The 23,708-nt window shown below is 34.8% G+C and overlaps 3 protein-coding genes and 1 pseudogene across 4 annotated transcripts; 2 read left to right on the top strand and 2 right to left on the bottom strand.

The window, feature by feature from the left end:
• Positions 1 to 1,102: 1,102 nt before the first annotated feature.
• Positions 1,103 to 3,686, top strand: LOC120117977 (BTB/POZ domain-containing protein At1g67900-like). 2 transcript variants are annotated; one of them, XM_039138126.1, is made up of 5 exons: positions 1,103 to 1,347; positions 1,432 to 1,501; positions 1,590 to 2,849; positions 2,933 to 3,442; positions 3,648 to 3,686. In XM_039138126.1, the coding sequence occupies exons 1-4, from the start codon at positions 1,289 to 1,291 to the stop codon at positions 3,428 to 3,430; spliced, it is 1,887 nt and encodes a 628-aa protein (XP_038994057.1). In that variant the 5' UTR covers positions 1,103 to 1,288; the 3' UTR covers positions 3,431 to 3,442; positions 3,648 to 3,686. The 2 variants fall into 2 exon arrangements, with proteins under 2 accessions (XP_038994057.1, XP_038994056.1); XM_039138125.1 differs by lacking the exon at positions 3,648 to 3,686 and having other exon boundaries at positions 2,933 to 3,537.
• Positions 3,687 to 9,489: 5,803 nt separating this feature from the next.
• LOC120118071 (ethylene-responsive transcription factor ESR2-like) lies at positions 9,490 to 10,734 on the bottom strand. The gene has a single exon (XM_039138211.1). The coding sequence runs from the start codon at positions 10,732 to 10,734 to the stop codon at positions 9,490 to 9,492; it is 1,245 nt and encodes a 414-aa protein (XP_038994142.1).
• Positions 10,735 to 18,314: 7,580 nt separating this feature from the next.
• On the bottom strand, positions 18,315 to 19,604 carry LOC120117958 (protein DMR6-LIKE OXYGENASE 1-like). Its single transcript, XM_039138108.1, has 3 exons — positions 19,147 to 19,604; positions 18,718 to 19,045; positions 18,315 to 18,620 (listed from the first exon to the last, which is right to left on the bottom strand). Exons 1-3 carry the CDS (start codon positions 19,602 to 19,604, stop codon positions 18,372 to 18,374), a joined length of 1,035 nt encoding a protein of 344 aa, XP_038994039.1. The 3' UTR covers positions 18,315 to 18,371.
• A 1,267-nt stretch (positions 19,605 to 20,871) lies between these two features.
• Positions 20,872 to 22,317, top strand: LOC120118058 (annotated as a pseudogene).
• The last annotated feature ends 1,391 nt before the right edge of the window (positions 22,318 to 23,708 follow it).

Here is a 23,708-nt window from a genome sequence, read left to right as displayed (position 1 = left end):
TCCTACACAAGGAGGGTGTTGTGTGCTGCTGGCCACCCCGTTGGGCAGCATATAGAGAAATGAGCATTGCACTCTTTGTGGATCGTCCATTATCTAACGTAGGGTTGACATCAATTTATGCACCCAACCAACACTTTTCCTCTCTTCGTTTCCACGTTTTATCCCTTAGCTTTCCCACGAAATTTCATGATCACCAAACCTGCCAATAACAAATAAATAAAATTAAAGATTAAATAAAAAAGCTGCAAAAGAATGGGGGGGGGGGAAGTCATACCGGTAAGAATCCAATGCAAAAACATGGTTTTGAAGCTGACCGTCAACTGCCCAAGCTAACACATTTCGTTGCCTCATTAGCTCATACTAAAATCGCCAACCTGTCCATCAATTTTCATCATCATTGGACCATTAGGCTTAAATTCGAGGAAAGGGTTGTTGAGTGATATTCGAGTGAAAAGCACCAGGACTTTCAACATCGATTCCGTATTCTATTGTACACGTCAATGTATTCGAATTTATTTCATTTATATTTTTTTAAAATTTAATGTATGATGATGTTTTATTATAAACTAGTGTTCGAGTAAAATAATACTGGGGGCGTAGAGGGTGGAAAATAAAGAAACAGCGTAGCAATGATGAGTGAGAAGTGGACCCCGCCTTTCTCACTACATGCTGGCATCGCATGGTCATAACACTCATTGCCAAATTGACCCTAATTCAGACCATATATTCTTTTCTATGCTACAAACATATATATAAAGAAAAATATACATTTTAATATTTAAAATTAAATTTGATATATAATTTTTTTGGTTTGAATTCGTACTTGATGTGGAAATTTTTTAATTACAGTACCACTAGTAAGCTAGTTGGAGAGAGCTTTGATAAGTTTCTTCACTTGATCTTTGATTATTCGTTTTGCATGTCAAAATCAGATTCTGTATGGGATTTGACTGAAAACTCTCTTAAGCTTCTTCATTTGGATTTTTCTAACTATTGTGCTTTATATTAAACTCAGAGAAACAGAGAGAGAGAGTTTTATTTTTCTTTCTTCTCGGATATATCATCTCCTCCAGTATAATTCAGTTTATTTGTTTTATCTGCTAAACAAGAAGGGTCTTTTTGTATACTTTTCTAGAGTATATAAAGTCATTTTCTTTGGGTGGTTTGTAGTTGGGAAATTTTCCTACAGGCAAATGGGTTGTCTTGTCTGTTGGGTTGTTCGGAGAATATGTTTTGCTTGTTGTTAGAGAAGGAGCTTATTTCCAGAAAACAACACTAGAACTGAGTCATGAAGTTTATGAAACTCGGGTCTCGGCCCGACACTTTCTACACAGCCGAGTCTGTAAGGTATGATTCTCATGAACCGATTCAACCCATGGTTAAAGATTTTATTTTTCTCGAGAAAGATGATTTATTTTTCTTGATATGCAGGACTGTTTCTTGTGAAGTCTCTAGTGACCTTATAATCGAAGTTAAAGGAACTAAATATCTGCTTCACAAGGTAAGATTTTTGTACGATTGTTGAATTTTTATTTATTTTTTTTCTTGATGCTGTATTGATTCTTTGAAAATTCGTTCTACATATGCAGTTTCCTTTGTTGTCGAAGTGTTTGCGGTTGCAGAGGTTCTGCTATGAAATATCTCCTGAAACATCACAACACCAAGTAATCGAATTACCCGATTTCCCCGGCGGAATCGAGGCGTTCGAGCTTTGTGCCAAGTTCTGTTACGGTATCACGATCACGATCAGCGCCTATAACATCGTGGCGGCGCAATGCGCCGCCGAGAATTTGCAGATGACCGAAAATGTTGAGAAGGGTAACTTGATTTACAAGCTCGAAGTGTTCTTCAATTCATGCATTTTACAAGGGTGGAGAGACTCTATTGTGACATTACAAAGCACCAAGGCGTTTCCTTTATGGTGTGAAGACCTTGGAATTACTAGCAGATGCATCGAATCTATTGCGTCGAAAGTTTTGGCACACCGTTCCAAGGTGAGCTTGTCGCATAGTCATTCGAGACGGGTTAGCGATATGTCATGTACCGGAACGGAGAGCCAGCGGCATAAACCGATGATCAAAGGTTGGTGGGCAGAGGACATGGCTGAGTTGGGTATAGACCTTTATTGGAGAACTATGATTGCTGTTAAATCAGGTGGGAAAATACCCTCTAATCTCATTGGTGAAGCATTGCAAATATATGCATCTCGGTGGCTGCCGAATATATCCCGGAAAGTAAAGGCTAACCGAGGACAAACATCCGATTCGGACTCGGCTGATGAGGTTTCTTCAAAGCACAGGCTGCTGTTGGAATCGATAGTGAGTTTACTCCCATCAGAGAAAGGAGCTGTTTCCTGCAGTTTTCTACTTAAGCTCTTGAAAGCAGCCAACATTCTTAATGCTTCATCGTCTATGAAGACGGAATTGGCTCGAAGAGTAGCGCTTCAGTTAGAGGAAGCAAGAGTCGGCGATCTGTTAATACCTTCTCTATCGTACTCAAGTGATACCGTTTACGACGTAGACATCGTCCTCGCCATTTTGGAACAGTTCATGTTACAAGGACAGAGTCCTCCGACTAGCCCCCCAAGATCAAAGATGGGGTTCGAAAGGAGAAGAAGGTCCCGTTCGGCTGAGAATATCGGTTTCGAGTTTCAGGAAAGTAGGAGATCTTCTTCAGCATTACACAGTTCCAAACTAAAAGTAGCCAAAACCGTGGATGGCTATCTTCAAGAGATTGCTAGAGACAGAAAGTTACCACTATCGAAATTCATTGCAATAGCCGATACAATCCCCGATTTCTCACGGCTCGATCACGATGATCTTTACCGAGCTATCGACATATATCTCAAGGTAACCAACTCTCTTGAATAAATAGTCTTTTTCATGTTCTTGATCTATCAGTGCTTATTGTAGTTGTTATTTTGTATGTGCAGGCACACCCGGACCTAAACAAGAGCGAGAGGAAAAAGCTGTGCCGCATACTCGATTGCAAAAAACTCTCCGCCGAGGCCTGCATGCACGCTGCACAAAATGAAAAACTGCCTCTAAGAGTAGTGGTACAAGTCCTCTTCTTCGAGCAAGCTCGAGCCGCCACGGCCGGGGACAAAGGAACTGATCTCCCTACCAACATTAAGGTGCTTTTAGCTTCCCATAACATCGATCCATCAAAGCATCCAGGGACATTAAGCTCTACTACCAGCATTCGAGCCGACGATCAATGGAGTGTTTCGGGCCTTAAATCTCCCAAGTCGAGAAATTCAACACTAAGGATGAAGCTAGCGGAAGATGATGATTTGGACGAACACGACATGGATCCAGATGGAATGGAAAGACATTCCAAGTTCAAGGCCTTCTGTGCTTTACCTACGGTACCTAAAAAAATGTTCAGTAAGTTGTTGTCAATCAATAGAAGTGGCAGTGAAAAGAACTGAGTTCATTTTCTTGCTGTCATTTAAGTAAATGCCTTGTAATTTTTGCTTAGAAACAAAGAACATGAACGTAAAATCTGGGACTTAACCCAGAAACGAGCATCGTTGATGTAAAAATAATATCATAATCAAGATTTTGAGGAGACACGGGAAATTCTGTTTGAAAATTCTTGTGCAAAACTGTCGGGACAAAGTGCTGTTTTTTTTACTGGAAATTCTGTCTTACATCCATGTTCTTAGCTATATTCGGATATCCTTATTCCAAATTACGTAGAACCGTATCTGAAAATACTGATGGGATTAGTTAAATGATTAAGAATGGGATGACAGATTCAATGGAACAATCTGCATGGATTAGCTGTTCACATGGATGAAATGTTTTAATTTTCGTATTATACAATTTATCAAAGTTCTATTCAATCATGTTAGTTTCATGTGATATTGTTCATTGATGGGTGTTGGGGTTTGATTAATAAAGGTTTCAATAAGATTGGATGAGCTCTTAACTTCATCTTCCTCAATGCCATTTCCCTCCATGAATTCCCATCACTTGCCGCAACCTCCTTCCTCATTGGAGTATGTCGCATATGGTATGGAGAATTTGATCCCCGACCTATGTCATGTCATATTCTATTTTAGAGATAAAAATTTTAATTCTTATATAATTTAAATATTTTAATAATATATTATAAATTAATCTTTTAATATAAAACCTCCATATCCTCCATGTTCAAACTTTTGTGTGTGGAGATCTTGTTATGCATAACAGCAAATTTCCGACAAATGATTCCCTCGGCAGAATTATTGAAATCAGTTGCATGCTGGTTCAGATGTCCCCGTCTCATCCTCAACAAGAATGACCCTAATGTTTTTTTTTCCTTTTCAAATTAGGACTAATGATTCAAGTCATCCCCTTTCAGTAATCCTTCATTAACCAAACTCATCAACCCCCCCCCCCAAACCTGTGAAAATCTTTGTTCTGGGACCTAATCATTGATAAGGAGATTAATGGAAAAACTCAACAAGAACACCAAGAAACTTGATTTCATAGCAAACTAATCAATAACACATACGATATATATATATACAGTGAGACTTATTGAGGCCCCATACATTTGTAGTACTAGATCATTCAGCAGTGGGAGAATTCTGCTTAGCTGTAGATTGAGAGTCTATGCTTTTGGCCCGGTGGAGACTCGGTGCTCGATGAAGCCTGCAGCGGAACGAACCGGGATGCTTGGTCGGAGAGCACAAGCAATTGGTCTTCGGCTGTCTGCCAAGTCCCGACGTGGATGTCGGTGCCGCATGAGCGGCCTCTACGGTTTCAGTCTCCGATGGGATCTCCACCTTCAGATCTGTCTTTGACATCTGCCACTCCTGCTGTTGCCAAGTTTCAGTGATTGGCATCAACATGAAAATTACAGTATCTGGATAAAGTGAAAGATGGAAAATTTGTGGACTCCGTACCTCTTCACACTGGTTCTTGAATGATCTTTGAACAGATGATGATGATTCTCTTGTTTACATGTGTCTTACCATCGCTGTCAAGAGATTTCTATATCAAATCCATTTACCCTCCACCAACATTTATAACTTTTTTAATGCCTCAACCATTTTATAATATATAAATGGATATTAAATTTTATATTAGTATAAATTTATAAAAATTTAAAAAATTTAAAATAATTTATTAATAAAAATATAAAAATATTTAAAATATATAATAATTTAGAATTTTAATGAGATACGAACACTCCAACCACCTTGTCTATCCTCTCTCTCTATATATAATCACCTATTCTTGAGCATGCATTTGAATCATGAAATTAGATAATGATGATGAAGATGATCCCTTTCCCTCCCAATAATCTTATGGTGGGGATGGCCGGGGTCCCTATGTTATAATGGCAGACATCCTCTTGAGTGTTAATTAGGTCGGTCATTAGTCGAGTTATAAGATTTCATATTTAAATTTAAATTTAATATAAAATAGTATTCAAATTATACTGTTTTTCTCATTTAAGTATTTAAATTATTTTTCAATTAATTCAAGTGTTTAATGTTACAAATGTTATCATTTTAGGTTTTTCGACTGTTAAAAATTCTTGTTAAGGAACATGTATCGTATCGGATAATTTTAAAGATTTTATTTTTTTTAAAAATTAAAAAATATATTATATTTAAGAAAAAAAATTCAACCCCCTCCCTTTCTCTCCCTCTCATGGTGATTGTGTCGTCGGTAAAAGTTCGATCGGGTGAAGGTTCAGTCGAAGACGACATCAGTGGTCGACGTTGGTATAGGGATTAGAATGAATATTTTTAAAGTTTTGAAGTTATTTTTTGAAGATTTTCAAAAAAAAATTAAAAGAAAATATAATTTGAAGTTTTTTATTTTAAATAAAATCTTCAAAATTATCAAAATGTGACATATGTCGTTTAACGGAATTTTTCAAAGGCCGTTACTATCAGGACACTTAAAATGATAACGTTTGTAACATTAGACACCTGGATTGACTGAAAAATAGTTTAGGTACTTAAATGGGAAAACAATATAGTTAAGACATTTATTTTTATATTAAGCCATAAATTTACAACTAAAATATCGATGTTAGACTTTTCTTCTTCTTCATCTTTATAACCGACAACGGCACTAGCTTTAGTACTAATCACTGATTGTGGATATTCATTACTTTGTTATGTCGTATCTTTCATTTCTTTAAAAAAAATTAATAACTATGCCTTTATGACATATTTTTCTATGTTTTTTAGGCATGTTTTAGGTCGTTTGGTTGTTATTTTAATTTATCATTTTTTTTAGGGTTGGATTTAGCACACCACTAATGATCAAGATATTGCTCATTTGTTATCATATTTATTTTCTTTGCTTTGAACCCTGAGATTGGATTTGGATACGCGATTTGCGTTCGTGGATAGTTTTTTTCACATTACTCGGTTCTGATTTGTGGTTTGTCGGTGATCTTTCAATAACTTGATCCTATTTTTTGGTTCGTTTACCGATGCGATCAGATCTATTCATATCCATCTTTTATTCGAGACTATTTGATTATATTTTTAATATTTTCCTTATATAGTCCTTGTATGATCTTAAGTTACTAATTTATTATCTGAGTGATTATAGAAAAATATTTTTATTAAATGTTCTAGTTTATGACCGTGATTATAAATATTCATTATAATTTGAATATTTTTCTATTATTAATAAAACTGAATACTTCTATCATGTAAAAAAAATTACAACTAAAATGGGTTGGGTCCAGAGTGAGTGGGTCTTCAACATAACCTAATCCATGATTTGAGTCTAATTTAATATAATCACGTGGTAAAATATATAGATATGAATTTTCTGATTATTTGAAAATTTATAAATTGATAGAAAATGTTATTATTTGCATTCATAATATTTATGAATATATTATTATTTAATACATAGATAGTGTATATAGGAAAAGAATAATATTAAAATGAATATGATAAATAAATAAGGCAATGCTCTTTTATTTAAAAACTTTTAAAATAAATTTAAATTTTTATATATGAATCTGAATAAACAAATAAAATCACACTAACATTAAGAGTTTACATATAAATCACTCAAACTTTCTCTGTCGTCTTCTTCAGCCCATCGAATCTCTCTAGCCAACAATTATTACAACTTTCTATCCAAATAAAAAATCAAACTATCACTAACCATTACAATCTCATCTCCTTCAACACAACTATAAACAATACAATAGTATAATAATAAATCCCTAGTTTAAAGCAGCATACCTATGAAAATGAGCAGATGAAAATAATGATGAGGCAGACCCAGTGCTTGGCCTTATACCAAGCACACTGATGGCCGTGGCTGGGGGGCGCAAACTGCGCGACCGCGCAGGACCCCCTAAAAAAGGTGCCTCAAAAAAAATATATAATGGTGTTTTATCAATAAACGTCACTATAGATAGACATATTGTGACGTTTTTTAAAAAAACGCCACTATTATTGCCCCGAAATCGAATATATCTAGAAAATAGGGGTCCCTTTATACGAATTTGTACAGGGCCCCGAAAACCCTGCCACGGCCCTGAGCACACTGCATGCCCTTTGGCCAACACCGTTCGATACAGTGCCGCATGCATGCATCTATAAAGCGATGGAGACCAACCCTTTTCTTCGTTATGAACTATTCACCCGTCAGTGAAACGTTTTTTACAGTTTTGCAAATAACCTTTAAAGGGAAAAATCCTAAAGAACTAATTGAAGATATTGTTCAGTGGTTAATGCTGTCCTTTGTACATTCATGAGATTTGCTCAGCTCAGGCCATTGTTCCCAAAGTTGAAGCACGGCTATTTTTATGAATAAATGCTTCGCCATCTATCTTGCCTTTAGCTTCGCCCAATCCTACATTATATCTCTTAACAGCTCATCGTGCATATAATGTTTGAAATCAAGGATGAGTGGGTGGGAACCATGGTTTTTAGAACCGGACCGGTCGTGCTATCGATTTACTGGTTCAACCGGTTGAACCGGTCAGACCGGTCATAAGAACCGGACGACGTCATAATTATATAAAAAATTAAATAAAAATTAAATAAAAAAATTTAGGTTGAACGGTTCACGGTCCGGTCCGATCCGGTTTGAACTGTTCAAAGCCGGTTCGAACAGTTCAAAACGGTTCACTAACACCGATTCAACCGGGATATAATGGACCGGACTGGTAGCGATTCCCAGTTGAACCGGCCGGTCCGGTCCGATTTTTAAAATAATGGTGGGAAGAATATCCCCTTAAAATTTTAAAATTATTATATATTTAGATTTTTTATATATTTTAAATTGAAAATATGTCTTCACCCTAGAATTTTAAAAGTTTGTTATTTTTTAAAATTTTAGAAATTCACCCACAACATAAGATTATTGTCAACATATATCTTTTAATAAACTATATTAGAAATTTAAAAAATACGTTATCAAATTATTAATAAAAATATAAAAAATACTTAAATTATATAAAAAATAAAAAAAATTGAAGAATGCAACTGCCCAAACATCCTGTTGGTCTGTCTCGACTATTTATAAGTTTATTACATTCCAATCTAACATTATATTTGATACTTTTGAGAAAAATATATAAGTATTTTAAATAAAAATCATTTAATAAATATAAAAATAATGTAATAACATCCTACATTTTTTTTGTTGAAAGAACCCCCACTTTTATACATAATTAATGCGTACTTAATGAAACAACTTTATTGCGTAATTATATTTATATTTAAAGTTTTGACATGTACTGTATTTTTATACACGTGTGAGTTTGGTATCTATGTTAAAATTGTCTAAATATATTTTTAGTAGAGTTCTCTGAACGTATTTTGATTCATCAAATTGATAATTTAATTAATTATTTAATAATATATATAAATTTTAAAGACAATTCTCCCGATGCTTAATTCACAAACTCTATATTTTAATCTTTTCAATTAGCACCCCTAATTGCGAGTGATAATCCTTAATAAAGATGAGTATTTAATCAAGAGGATTCGATTTGTTCACTCTGGTCCCTAAAAAAACAATTTGTCTTAGTTCCCAGAGATTATTCCTGCATATCATCGGACACATAGAGACGGGCTTTCTCATCTCATTAGTCATTTTCAGTGAGGACTTTACATTGTCTCGTTGCATTTAGATTTTCAAAGACTTAGGTTTGTGCAACAAAGAAGATACACAGAACATCCACCCACAGATCCTTAACCAATGCCTTTTTATTGTTTACACGATCACGTAGAACCCAAAATTCCGACAACATCGGCCAGACACCTTTTCATCTTCCAAAGGTCAACGCAGTTTGCTTCTACTACTAGATTGAAAACACTTTATTGTCGTTTTTATTGTTTTCCAAATAAGATCCCATGTTCACTACACCATGCAAATCAAAAAGATGATTCACTTAGTTGTCCATGGATTGATTACATTTTATAATACTAGAAGTAGTAAGTATGACTTCAACTTACACGAAAAACCCTAAAACTGAGCCTCGATCTACATTTTGATGGGATGATCAACCATTTTGAACCCTGGCTGCTAAGGCTGCCAAGAAATCTGGGAACTGACAAATATTATCCAACATGAAGTCTTGAGATTGACCCAGCTGAAGATGGTTCGCCGGTATCTCATTGCAGTATGGCCCCACTTGAGGACCTGTGATTCCATTGAAGCTCTCAATCTGTTGAGGAACACCATGACGGTGATCTATATAAACGTCTAAATGCTCGTTCTTCTTGTGCTCCTTCAACTCACTCAGGGATTGATTTAATGACATATGAGTTGCTGGTGGAACAATGGAATCTTGAGTACAATCAGTAACTGATTTTTTTGATGTGCGCTTTGGTAAGAATCCTTGAATTATCTCTTGCAACAAGCCTGAATCAGAAGACTCGTGTATGAAGAACTCCATGTCATTAGCTTGAGGGTTTTCCATGGCAGCAGACGGTGGCGCCACAGCCGTTGTGTGACTTGAATTCTTTTCCTTGTGAGGAAGAGTCATAGTAGAGCCGATGAAAGAACCAGTGATATCGTTGTCGCTTGTTGGGGGAATCAACGAAGTAGAACTTGGCAGAATGGAGAAAGAAGCAGCAGCAGATGATGTTCCATTGATCAATGGAAAATTGTTAACCAGACACGGAGGACACGCCGGAAAAGATGAATTTGAAGGTGAGTTTAAGAGGTCGCGTAATAAAAGCATGTCCAAAGAAGCGTTTCTTTGAGGCGCAGAGCCCACAGAGAATTCTCCCAGTTGGGGGTTAGTAAAGGGTGGCCATTGATGGTGCTTGCTGTTAAGATCCCTGATGGATGGCTGTGCTTGCTTGGAGAAGTTGAACGGATGAGGAAGAAGACCATCGTTGTTGGTGGAATGAGGTTCGGTTATAGGGTAGACAAAATTGGTTCGAGCCTTGATCCCCCGCATAGCACGAGCAGCACAATCATAAGCGCAAGCAGCCTTTTCAGCCGTGTCGAAAGTGCCAAGCCATCGCCTCTCCTTGGACTGCGGGTCTCGTATCTCAGCAGCGTAACGCCCCCAAGGCCTCCGGCGGACTCCGCGGTACTTCATAGTCCCACCAGATATACCATTCTCTTTGAGAGACCTCTTGTTTGATGTCGCTGCCGTGCTGCTTCTGGTGGTGGTAATCTTCGAGGCAGCGGCGAAGGTTGTGGCTGAGACGGCGAACTTCTTTGAATTTTCTTCGATAGGGTCAGTTGAAGGCACATGAACGATGCCGTTTAGTCGCCTGAAAGTCTCCTCCATCGGGAGAGCAAGTGAAAAAGTAGCTGATAAATCAAAAGCGAAAAGAGAAGGAGTACAATATCTGAAAGTGGAAGCAAGGATGTGGATAGTGGCGGAGCATATATGCTTGTATTTATAGGTATAAATACATATAACTGACAAGAGGAGAGGGTAAGGAGATATCTATATGGAAATGACCCATTACTCCCAAAATATATTCAAACCAGCTAAAACTTTAAACTTAATACTTTTTATATCATAATTACTAGTTTCTTTTTTTTTAATTAAGAACAACAATTACTGTTAATTCTATTTTACGGAGATAAACTATATATAATAAAATTATTAAAGAAAATATAAGATTAAAATAAATTAAATCACATCAATAAATAATCTTTCTTTTTAAATTATCGTAAGTCACCAACTAACTACTAAATAATAAAATAGAATTACCCAATAATATATTAAAAATATGATTAAATAATTCAAAAACTATAAATACAATAATATTATTTACAATGAAAAATAAACATCATCAACACTTAAAGGTGTATAATAATGACATTTTGATAAACTAATTTTATCGCATTTCAATTCCGATTTATGTGATAATTGTGAGAGTTTATCAGTAAAAGATAATCAATTTAAGAGTTCAAAACATGAGTAGATAAATAATATAACCAAGTAAACGATAAATTTAATCATGAGAAAATAGAAGTTGTGCTACAAAAGCATACAAGAACATATTACAAGAACAAGCAGAGTTATCTATTATTGTTGTTATCCCTTGAGGTCTCGGGTTTAAGCACCGTGTATATAACAATATAATCATTTAATGTCAAATAATAAGGGTTTTTAATTATATTAATCCAAATTAATAAAAAAAACTCAAAAGATTAATGTTAATGTTAATTATTTATAAACATATAAAAGAATTTAAAAAAAAAACAAGAGAGATAAATAAGAAGACTAAATGTTTTTAGTTACAATGTTAATTGATTCCTACATTATAATTATTAGTAATTTCTTTTAATATTTTCATGTATTTTCCTATGATATTTTGTGAGTTTTTAATATTTAATATTTAAAATTAATATATATTATATGTTTTGTGATACATTCTTAAAACATCCCATGATTTTTTTATAATAAAAAATAAATGAGATGATATACATACATTTTTAAATATAAATATATATATATATATAATTAACATGAATAAAACTATCTCAGTGGTTAAATGGATGATTATTATCTCTAGAGATCTCAAGTTCGAGCAAGAATTTTTATAGTAAATATTACCTTGTAATCATACTATATTAATAAAAAAATAATTAGATTAAATAAGAAAAATTAAATGTTAAAGTGACAATAAAATACAATTTTATAGATTTGAATATCTTAATCCAAAATTTTAATTTAACGATTTTTTCAACAAGTGGAAGGACCCCATTTTACAATAATTAAATTAACTTTTAAACAGTATTTACCTTTAAACATTAATTAAGCAAACCCTATTTTTGAAGAGATTAAATTTCAGTACTTTCCCCTGTAGGTGTTGCGGACCATCCTCGTCTCTTTACGCAGACTTTTATCCCACAACGTTATTATCGCATTCTAAATTCTCTTTCCTTCAATTCCATCTCAACGAGCAATTCCTTTTCAAAGGTTTCAATAATATTGATGTGATTGTATTATAAATCAATGCACTTCTGTTTCATGCAATAAATAATCCATATTTTCTGGACAATTTTCTTCCAAGTTGAAGAGCTTTGAGCTGTTGGGTGCAGAATGATTACACCGGCGGCACACGGACGCTGTTTGCTCCCTTTTGAGATGGTTCAGCGTTGACATTTCTTTGCAAATAATTGGGTTTTCAAGGAGTTGAGGGCAATGGTTTGCCTTTTTGCTGGTGCGTCGGTGATTTGGTTTAGGGTTTGAAAATCAAGGTTTTAATGGCTCACATGCACCTGTCCCACGTAGGGGATTAGTAGGGTCTTTAATGGAGGAGTCCCCCACACTTTAAAGTCAGAAAAAGGAAGGACGCATTAATTGCAACTCTAGTTTATTTCATGTACTGTTTTTTTATTTTTTATTAATATATATAAATATAATATAATATAAACCATTTAATAATAAACATTTATTCACCTATACACGTATATATTTGAACCCGGGATTCTCACCTATCTTTCATGCACGGTGTGATCTATCATTCACGTATATTTTAAATGCTACTTATGACAATTCGGACTTCTTCTAAATAAATTTTAGATTTGAGATTATTTGGACGAAAAATAGTGATTTGATGTATTTTTTTTCGTTTAATGATATATCAAAATTCTAATCTATTTCAACTTTTAGAGATAATGTTATTAAAAAAATCATAAACCCTACATATATTAAAATAACTCTAAAGCAATGACAGATTAAAAAATATTTTTGACATACTCGGGAGAGGCTTGCTTCAAAGCCTAAACTTTTTTAAGTTTTTAAACTTCTGGACTCTGCATCCTGAGTTTAGGACTATTGTTAAGAATTCCTGGGAGGTGCCTTTGCAGGGGAACCCTATGCAAGTACTGTTTTGCAAATTGAAGAGATTAGAGCCTGAGTTGAGAGCTTAGAATAAGAAGTATTACTCTGATATTTCTTTGAAGGTTGCTGCTAAGAGGGAGGAGCTGAGCAGCAACTTGTGAATCTGTCTGGTGCTGGCTTGTGTAATGTGGAAGCTCAGGGGAAGCTTTTGCAGGAATTGGTTGAGTTGGAAAATGCTAAAGGTCTGTTTTATCAACAAAAAAGCCAAGGCTGCTTGGCTGCGGGTGGGGATCAGTGTACAAAGTTTTTTTTTCTCCCAGGTTGCAGTAAAGAGAGAGAGAGGAATACACGCGTTTGGTTTACGGAATGTAAGATTACCAGTGAAAATGTAAGATTACCAGGCAATAAAATTACCAGGAAATATAATTATTGGTAATGTTGTATTTTGTGTTTGGTTGACTTAGTATGAATGTAAGATTACCATATTTGGTTAAAAGAATAAAAGATTATTGGAATGTATATTTGACCAAATTATCCTTATTATATATTTATTTTTTTAACAAGTTGAAAAATATTTATATATTTTCTTTAAAAAATTTAAATTCATAAAAATTATATAATTTTTTTACAAAATTAAAAATATAAAAAGGTTTAATGAAATGGTAAAATTTTATTTTAACCCCTGAACTTCATATAAAATTTTAATTATAGACTTTTTTTTGTAAATCTAAAATAGTTTAAGGATATATTTGTAATTTAACATTCGTAGAATTTTTATTATTCAATGACAGAAGAAATATATTTTTGAAGAAAAAAAAATTTAATGCATTTGAGTCGAAAACGCCGGTAATCCAACAATACCTAAAGAAAGGGAGGTAATGACATTCACGGTAAAATACCCAAAAAATCCACTATTGGTAATCTTAAATTACAGGGAATGAGATTCCCGGGCTAACCAAACGGGAGAATGCGGATTCTACTCCCATAGGAATCCCATATTCCTCCATCCAAACGCCCCCTTAGGGTATCGTAGGATGAGGAGGGGCTTAAGCTTGAGACCTTTGATGCTATGGCTGCTGAGATGGTGAGGTTTTTTTACCAGACAGATTGGTACATCTGATGATAGGGTTAAGGGTTATACTGTAGAGGTATTGAGGGATTTGCTCAATTATTCTGTCTGGTGGAGCTGAAACTGAGCTGACTAAAGGAGTTACTAGTGATGAGATCAAAGCTGTTGTGCTTAAGCAAGGGAAAAACAAGGTTCTTGGGCCTGATGGGTTCACAGCTGGCTTTTTCAAAGCTGTTTGGGATATTGTAAGGGGAGATGTTGTTGTTGCAGTGCAGTTTTTCTTTGCTACTGCAGAGTCGATCCCTGCTTGCAATGCTACTGCCATAACTTTTGTTCCCAATATGCCAAATCCTGATATGACAAAGGACTATAGACCTATCTCTTGCTGCTCTGTTGTCTATAAGGTCATTACTAAAATTTTGGTTGTTAGACTTGCTTCTTACTTTCTTAGAATGATTTCCTTGAATCAATCAGCTTTTGTGAAAGGTATGGGTATTGTTGATAATACACTCCTTGCTCAAGAGATTGTTAGAGGATATAATAGGAGTTCGTTATCTCCTAGATGTGCCATTAAGGCATATTTGTAGTAGGCCTATGATTCTCTAAGTCAGGATTTTGTCCTTGTTGTCCTGGAGGTGTTGGGATTGCCTGCTCAGTTTAGGAAGTGGATTGAAGTTTGCATTACTGGATCAAAGTTCTTTGTTTCTTTCAATGGAACACTTGTTGGATATTTTGGAGACAGAAGGGGTATAAGGCAGGGGGATCCCTACTTATTTGTTTTGTCCATGGATGTGCTTTCTCGATTGCTGGATGCAAAGGCTGCAAGGAAGGTCTTTCACTATCATCCTAAATGTAGGAAAATAGGTCTTATTCATATGTGTTTTGCATATGATTTACTTATTTTCTACAAGGGAACTTTAGACTCCATTTGGGTATTAAGTGCATCTTGGAGGTGTTTTATGATTTTTCGGGGCTGAGGCTTAATGCTGTAAATTTTGAGATGTTTTTCTCTGGTATGACTGAGGCTCAATCAGGGTTGGTTCATGAGGCAACAGGTTTCAAGCTTGGTTCCCTACCTGTCAGGTATGTAGGTAGGGTGCAGCTGATTGGTGTTGTCTTATTCAGCATTGCAAACTTCAGGTGTAGATAATTGGTGATGCCTGCTGCTGTGATCAAAAGAGTCGAGCATTTGTGTGCTCAGTTTCTTTGGAAAGGTGGCGATGTGCCTGTCTGGGGAGCTAGGGTCAAATGGGATTGTGTATGTCTGCCTAAGTCTGAAGGGGGTTAGGGATTAAAAATCTGAGTTGGAGTAAAGCTTGTGTCCTAATGCTGATGAGAAATATCCTTGTTGGGGAAAGATCTTTATGGGTTGCTTGGGTACGGGATTATGTGTTCAAGGGTATGGATTTTTGGCAAGTGAATTGTAAGCGCCATTTTAGCTGGATCTTGAAAAAGGTTATGCGAATGAGAGAGGGGGGCAAGCAGTTGTTTGAAGGTGTCAATGATTGGGGCAAGATCACGGTGAGGTGGCTGTGGGATGAGGTTACAGAGAAGCAGGAACAGGTGGCATGGAAGATGATCCTGTGGTTCTTTATGAATGTCCTCAAGCATTCGGTTATTGCTTGATTGGTAATCCTTGGTAGGTTGCCTGCAACTGATAGACTTATTCGAATGGGATTGCAGGTGGATGGTGGTAGTAGGAATTGCGATGGGATGATGCAAGAGGCTCGGGATCATATTTTCTTTGAATGCTCTTTCTCGATAAAGGTTTGGAAGGCTGTTTTACAGCTGTGTGGTATTCGCAAGGCTGTTGGGAGCTGGAATGAGGAATTAAGTTGGGCTGCTGTGTTTTTTAAGGGCAAATCCCTGCCTGTTTACATACTTAAAATTGCTTGGTGTGCATACATGCATTGTATATGGGAAGATAGGAATTTTAGGCAGTTTAGAGGTATTAAAAGAGGGGTGAGGGATATTGTAGATGTTATTAAAGTAATTGTTAGATTGAAAATGTACAGAAAGGATGTTAGCAGTGATGCTGACAACCATGACTTGTGTATAGCTAGATTTTGACTTCCTTTGGTCTAGTGATTGTATGTTTTTTTTTAGCAGCGTGATTGTTGCTTCTTGGATAAATAAAGCTCAACTTATCAAAAAGAGAAAAAAAAGAATTGAACGTCAACTATATATATATATATATATATTAATAACATAATTTTTCATATGAAATGTATATAAATAAAATTTTAAGATATATATTATTAATAAAATAAACAATTAACATAAAAAAATTTGAATTTTAAATTACATACGAGCCCACTCGAATTCCTCTTGCATCCGCCGCAGCCCTAAAGAATATAAACACTTCACCCCAAATTATACATGTTAAATAGGAAATATGACATTAAAATAAATAATACTATATATATATATATATATATATTAAAAATAAAATATAAAAAATAGTTCAACTTTTAAAAATCATTAATAGCATTACCACGTCGCATTTACTTGATTTAAAAACAAATAATTTGATTTAACAAAGATGAAAATAACTTTGCACTTTTTTATGGTGAACAACTGGTTCAAAAATATTTTTAGTGAAATTCAGTTTTAATTTTATTATAAGATAAAATGTGTTAATTAATTAATTATTCAAACCAAATATTAATTTTAAAATTATGATTAACTTTGATACTTTAATTATTTATTTTTAAATGTAATCGTAAAATTAGTTAAAATAAAAATATATACACTCTCGTAAATAGATATTAGTGAAAATAGATCAAAACACATGTAAATAAATAAATCAAATTTCAATTTAAATGAATTTTATATTATTTAAAGTGAAATGGTACGTATGTAAAATAGTATATATATATATACATACTACATAGTGCATGAGAAAGAGAAATAGTGACAGTGTAGAGGAGAGAGGGTGGTTTATAACTTTATATCTGGGGGGTGGCCCTGGACAGAGACGCCAACTAGAGAGAGACATTTCCTTTGTCTCATTACCCAATTTGCTACTTGCGGTGCTGGTACAACTAGATTGTACCCACTAGTTTAACATGTGACAATGTCTCGGACATTTTCGAAGCCCCGAATTGAAATTCATGCAAACGAGTTGAATCATAGCAGAACCATAGTTGATTTGAAGTTGCTTGTTTAAAACCTTCTCTCTCATAAGCATAATGCCACGATGAACTGAATTCAGGATATCTTTTGGGTGGATCTTTAGGCACTTAACCACTAAATCATTTGAAGAGATTGATATTTCCCCCCATAAATTTGCAATTTACTAATAATAACCTACTAAATATGTAGAATTCAGCAATGGATAATAAAATTCATACTAGAAATAATTATTAAGCACTTTAATGGAATATCAGTGGCAACAATCCACTAATGATCATCTATAACCATCAATGTCCCGTTTCTTAATCTCAAGTATAGTTTAAGACATGTTCAAAAAATGTAGAGTTGAAGACCCTTGCAGAGAGTTGCAGAAAATTTCCATGATGCCCAACTTTCCAGTTCGTTAATGACAGCAGCCATCTTTCTGTGTCTCCCAACCATATTCTTTCTGGGTAAGTTTGATCTTTTGTCTAGAGGAAGAATATGATCAGGAGAGATAGATAAAGGGCTGCTTCCATTAAGGAAGTGGAAGGTATCCATGAAGTCTGAAGATATTCTGCAACTCTATGCAATTGTGGTGAACTCTCAAAGTAAACGGAGGATTACAGAGATCCGGAAATGAGGTAACATGTTGCCCATAAACATATTAGATTTATTACTTTATTTATCACATTGAAATTTGAGAAGAAGGGGTGGCCAATGGACGTTAAAAAACAAGGGGTTGTTCATGCACATGATATCTAACGTATTTAATTTACTCTTGCAGTGGCGATGTCCACTAGTAGAGATGGCCGATAATTATTTAAGGGTTACTCTTTATATTATCATTAAGTTATGATTTTTTTTATATGTAAAACATTATTTTCAGCCAATGAAGATAGTTTCTCAACACATTGGAATATAACAATTTGAGGCATTTTTAAACTTTCAACTCAAAAGTTTCTTTGACCATCCGTCTTGTTCCTTCTTGTTTAAAGAATTCTTCAAGGAACTCTGAGAAACGATATTCCCAATATAGAGGAGGATGCTGCTCATCAATCAAATCCCGTATAGGACCGATAATTGTATCTTTATCCGGAGTGTAGAACGTCGCTATCGAAACTCGTTTTCGAGTTTTGTTCGTCACTGCCCTGTGGTGCACACTCTTGAACCTTCCATTACTCAGTACCTTCATGCATTCACACACCATGAGTCTTTTTGCAGTTAGAATGGAGTCGAATTTACTAATGATGCTAAAGTTTGTGTAACTTATAAATGATTTTTACCTGAATCTGATCGCCGATATTGATGACAAATGCATTGGGGATTGGTTCAACTTGAACCCAGTTTCCATCTTTGATCACTTGTAGTCCAGTTACCCCTTCCAATTGCCTAACGATTGTGAGTGCACTCACATCAGTGTGAACATTTAGTCCCAATGTAAGTTCAGGGTCCGGACATGGTGGGTAGTAGTTCCCCTGTGCTCGAAACGCCGGCTTCTCGCCGATCTTCGTCTCGAGACAATCGTTTTCGAGTCCGAGTCCTTGAGATATCAAGCTCAATAGCCTTTTCATTAGAACATAAATCTCCTTTCCATATTCAACAATAACCTCTCTGCACACAGTTGACGATCATCAAATCAAATTTATATCAAATTTATATAATGTACTATGATCAAATTATCAGAATTAAACATTAAAAGCCATAAGACTGACCGGTATTGAGGAGGATTTTGGGGTAAAAGATGGAGGATATCATCCAATGGATGCCAAGGGTGAGCAAAGCATTCACTCCACATGGAAACTTTCTTTTGGCCATCACTTTTAACATAGTAATTGAACAGCTTCACTTGCTGGGTTTGATCCGTTGCTAAAAACGGTGCCTTTTCTTGAGGTGGAAGTTCAAAGAAAGCAGTGAGAACGGCCAACATTCTGTCGCATAATTCATGGGGTACACCATGGTTGATGATCTGAAAGAAGCCATATTCCTCACAAGCTTTCGAGATTTTGTCGACAACTAACGAGCACGGTTCCTCCATCAAGTCGATGACAGGAACCGAAGACAAAAGGGGTGGTTGGTTTAGGTTTGGTCTTTTGTCTTGAGGAAGGATATGGTGGGGAGAGACAGATAAAGGGCTGCTGCCATTGACGAAATGGAAGGTCTGGGCATCCATGAAGTCTGAAGATTTTTTATGGAACTCTCTGCAAGTATGGTGAACTCTGAATGTAAACGGAGGATTATAGAGATCCGGAAACGTCATAACAACTTGCACATAAACAAATTAGATTTGTTACTTCGTTCAGTCAGTTGAAAAAAAATTATTAGTTTATTAATCACATTAAGATTTGAGAATAAGCGTTGACCAATGAACATAAAAAAACAAAGGGGTTGTTCATGCACTTGTAAGGCAAAAATAAGTCACAAAATTTAGATGGCTTGCTCTCTTTTTCTTTTTTGTTTGCTGACGTTATGATGCTTATGGTTTACTTCAATATTCTTTTAATTTTTTTTACTTTATTATATCATATCTTTTATCTTTTAATAATTTTATTTTTATGATATGTTTTTCTTTATATTTATAATTTTTTTTATCTTTTTGGAATGTTATCAATCTTCTTTATCATTCGTTTCATCTTTTTTTGTTTAATTTTCTCAGGATTAGATTTAAAGTTATCTAAATTGATTAAGATATAACTTTTTTGTCATTATGTTGATTTTTTTTTCTACTTTAGACCCTCATATTAAATTTAGATATGCGGTTTGCGTTCATAGATAGTTTTTTCACGCCGCTCGATTCTGATTTACGATTATCGCTAGTTTTTCAATAATTTAATCCCCTATTAAAATTTATTTTCAGATACAATCAGATCTTTTTGTATTCATTCAATAATTCTGAATCTCTGTAAAACTAAAATATTTTGTACATAATAATCGATAAGTTTGATAAATTTAATTATTTTGAGCCATAAGTAAATTTTGGAGTCAATTTACCCTTGAATTGTTTATTTATCAAAAGACTTCCGTGAATTTTGAAAACATAACACATGATCCCAAACGATGTTGGGTTTTAAATATTCTATTGATATATATCATTTAGGCAATAATGGCTAAAATTGGACTCACCACACTGTTTTCATTTCAAGCGTCTGCTTACCCAAATTGGCAGACAAATAGAAGAATTTGACGTTAAAAATAGCATTTTTTTTAAATTAGAATTTTCCAAAGAAGATTGAAAACAGAGGAGAATTTGATTTAGGATTCCTTTCTTAGCTCACAACGTTTGGGTGGGCATCAAATGCGAGTCCATTGTACCTACCACCCTTAGACAACTAATGGCCCTGCCTACCCTTCAACCCCTTCACTGCAAATGTAAATTAGATATCACTCGATCTGATTTAATGGACCAACCCTTTGTTTCTTATATTCATGGACCACCCCTCTTCTCCGTGTGATAAATAAAGTAATATATCTAACTTGATAATCTCCAACTTGTTATATCTACAAATCCTCCGTTCACCTTGCGAGTTGCAGAAAATCTTCAGAGTTCATGGATGCCCAGACCTTCCATTTCGTCAATGGCAGCAGCCCTTTATCTGTCTCTCCCCACCATATCCTTCCTCAAGACAAAAGACCAAACCTAAACCAACCACCCCTTTTGTCTTCGGTTCCTGTCATCGACTTGATGGAGGAACCGTGTGCATTAGTTGTCGACAAAATCTCGAAAGCTTGTGAGGAATATGGCTTCTTTCAGATCATCAACCATGGTGTACCCCAGGAATTATGCGACAGAATGTTGGCCGTTCTCACTGCTTTCTTTGAACTCCCACCTCAAGAAAAGGCACCGTTTTTAGCAACGACTCAAACCCAGCAAGTGAAGCTGTTCAATTTCCATGTTAAAAGTGACGGCCAAAAGAAAGTTTCCATGTGGAGTGAATGCTTTGCTCACCCTTGGCATCCATTGGATGATATCCTCCATCTTTTACCCCAAAATCCTCCTCAATACCGGTCAGTCTTATGGCTTTTAATGTTTAATTCTGATAATTTGATCATAGTACATTATATAAATTTGATTTGATGATCTTCAACTGTGTGCAGAGAGGTTATTGCTGAATATGGAAAGGAGATTTATGTTCTAATGAAAAGGCTATTGAGCTTGATATCTCAAGGACTCGGACTAGAAAACGATTGTCTCGAAATGAAGATCGGCGAGAAGCCGGCGTTTCGAGCACAGGGGAACTACTACCCACCATGTCCGGACCCTGAGCTTACATTGGGACTAAAATGTTCACACTGATGTGAGTGCACTCACAATCATTAGGCAATCCGAAGGGGTAACTGGACTACAAGTGATCAAAGATGGAAACTGGGTTCAAGTTGAACCAATCCCCAATGCATTTGTCATCAATATCGGCGATCAAATTCAGGTAAAAATCATTTATATGTTACACAAACTTTAGCATCATTGGTGAATTCGACTAGAATCTAACTGCAAAAAGACTCATGGTGTACGAATGCATGAAGGTACTGAGTAATGGAAGGTTCAAGAGCGTGCACCACAGGGCAGTGACGAACAAAACTCGAAAACGAGTTTCGATAGCGACGTTCTACACTCCGGGTAAAGATACAATTATCGGTCCGATTCGGGATTTGATTGGTGAGCAGCATCCTCCTCTATATAGGGAATATAGTTTCTCAGAGTTCCTTGAAGAATTCTTCAAGCAAGAAGGAACAAGACGGATGGTCAAAGAAACTTTTGAGTTGAAAGTTTAAAAATGCCCCAAATTGTTATGTTCCAATGTGCTGGGAAAAATATTGTTTCGCCGAAAATAATGTTACATTAGCGAGTAATTCCACTGTAAGTATTGCAACACGGACCTGATTAATTATATCGAACATTTGTTTATGATCATTAAAACACAAACTAACTACTAAATAATGAAAATTGAACCACATAGGGAAATAACTAAAATTTCAATAAAATAAATAAATAAATTAAATATACGAACAAACATCATAATCAATAGTGAAAGATAAATATCAGTAGCGGATCTAAAAATTTAAGAATGAAGATCCAAAATACTTTTTTTTCCTAGCAAAAAATGATGAAACTCCTTTATATAAAATCAGTACATAAATTTTTTTTGTATATTATAACTCAATAAACTATATTCACTGTATGTTCATTCAACTCATCATTGGTGTACTGTAATATTTTAGTAAAACTTCTCTAATAATATCGATATTCCATCACAATTTCGAAACCTACAAAATACAAATAAAAACAATCTGAACGTATATAAATTTAAATCAATTTGATTTTATATTTCCATAGTTAATTTCTTTAACAAAATCAAATTCGAATATATTTAAACTAAAATACTTAAATTTACATCTTAAAATTCAAAGTCATTTCTCAAGCTCACAATTTCAAATTTAATTTGGAAAAAAATGAACAATAACAAAACTTTATTTAAGCATATGTTAATTGTCGTCCTTTATTACTGTAATATTGTCTAATCAAAGTAATGTTAGGAGGAAAAGCTATAAAAAAACCAAAGATAGCACATGGTGGGACATATAGGCTAGCCTTGCACACAATTCATCTATATCCCCCAAACATAACAATCATCTAATACTCCTATTCTTATTTGTTTTCCCTTTACTAATTCAATTTAATATTATTTTAAATTAAATCCTTCATATCTCTCCAAAATTGTTTGGGACAGTAAAGGCAATCTTGCTTATAAAATTATGAATTAGTTGCACACGATTTCTCCAAACTATGCCTTGCAATTTAATTTATCCGTTGTATATAAAATATTTCAGATTAATATTCAAATTGTTATCTAACTATAGATTAACTCCTAAGTTCCAAAATATTTTATATCAATCCTTATTCTATCAATACCATTTCACTTTAATCCACGTTATTATCGTTTTCCAGTGTTATGTCTTTTATGTGTATATGTATCCAAGCTGTCCAATGAGAGTTCATATGGTTTTCCTTCTCCATTGCAAGTTTCGATAAATTCCGGTAATGGTCCCCTTAGTCTTCCATAATTCATTGCCATTGCTTTTTGGGACTTGTTCGTTACTTCGTTTGGTGTTTTATTCAAACAACCATTGCTTGCTTGCTTGCTTCGATGCTGATTTGCTTGTCCTCTCTGGCAATTAAAACACCACAATCTGTTAAAAAAGAAAATCATTGATCAGGAGTTGGCCACGGCCCTATACAACTTACTTAGCATAAACAGCAATATAATATCAAATAATTCGA

Source organism: Hibiscus syriacus, unplaced genomic scaffold, assembly GCF_006381635.1.
Source record: "Hibiscus syriacus cultivar Baekdansim isolate YM2019G1 unplaced genomic scaffold, ASM638163v2 tig00110325_pilon, whole genome shotgun sequence".
Taxonomy (NCBI): Eukaryota; Viridiplantae; Streptophyta; class Magnoliopsida; order Malvales; family Malvaceae; genus Hibiscus; species Hibiscus syriacus.
This window is presented reverse-complemented; position numbering and strand designations above follow the sequence as displayed.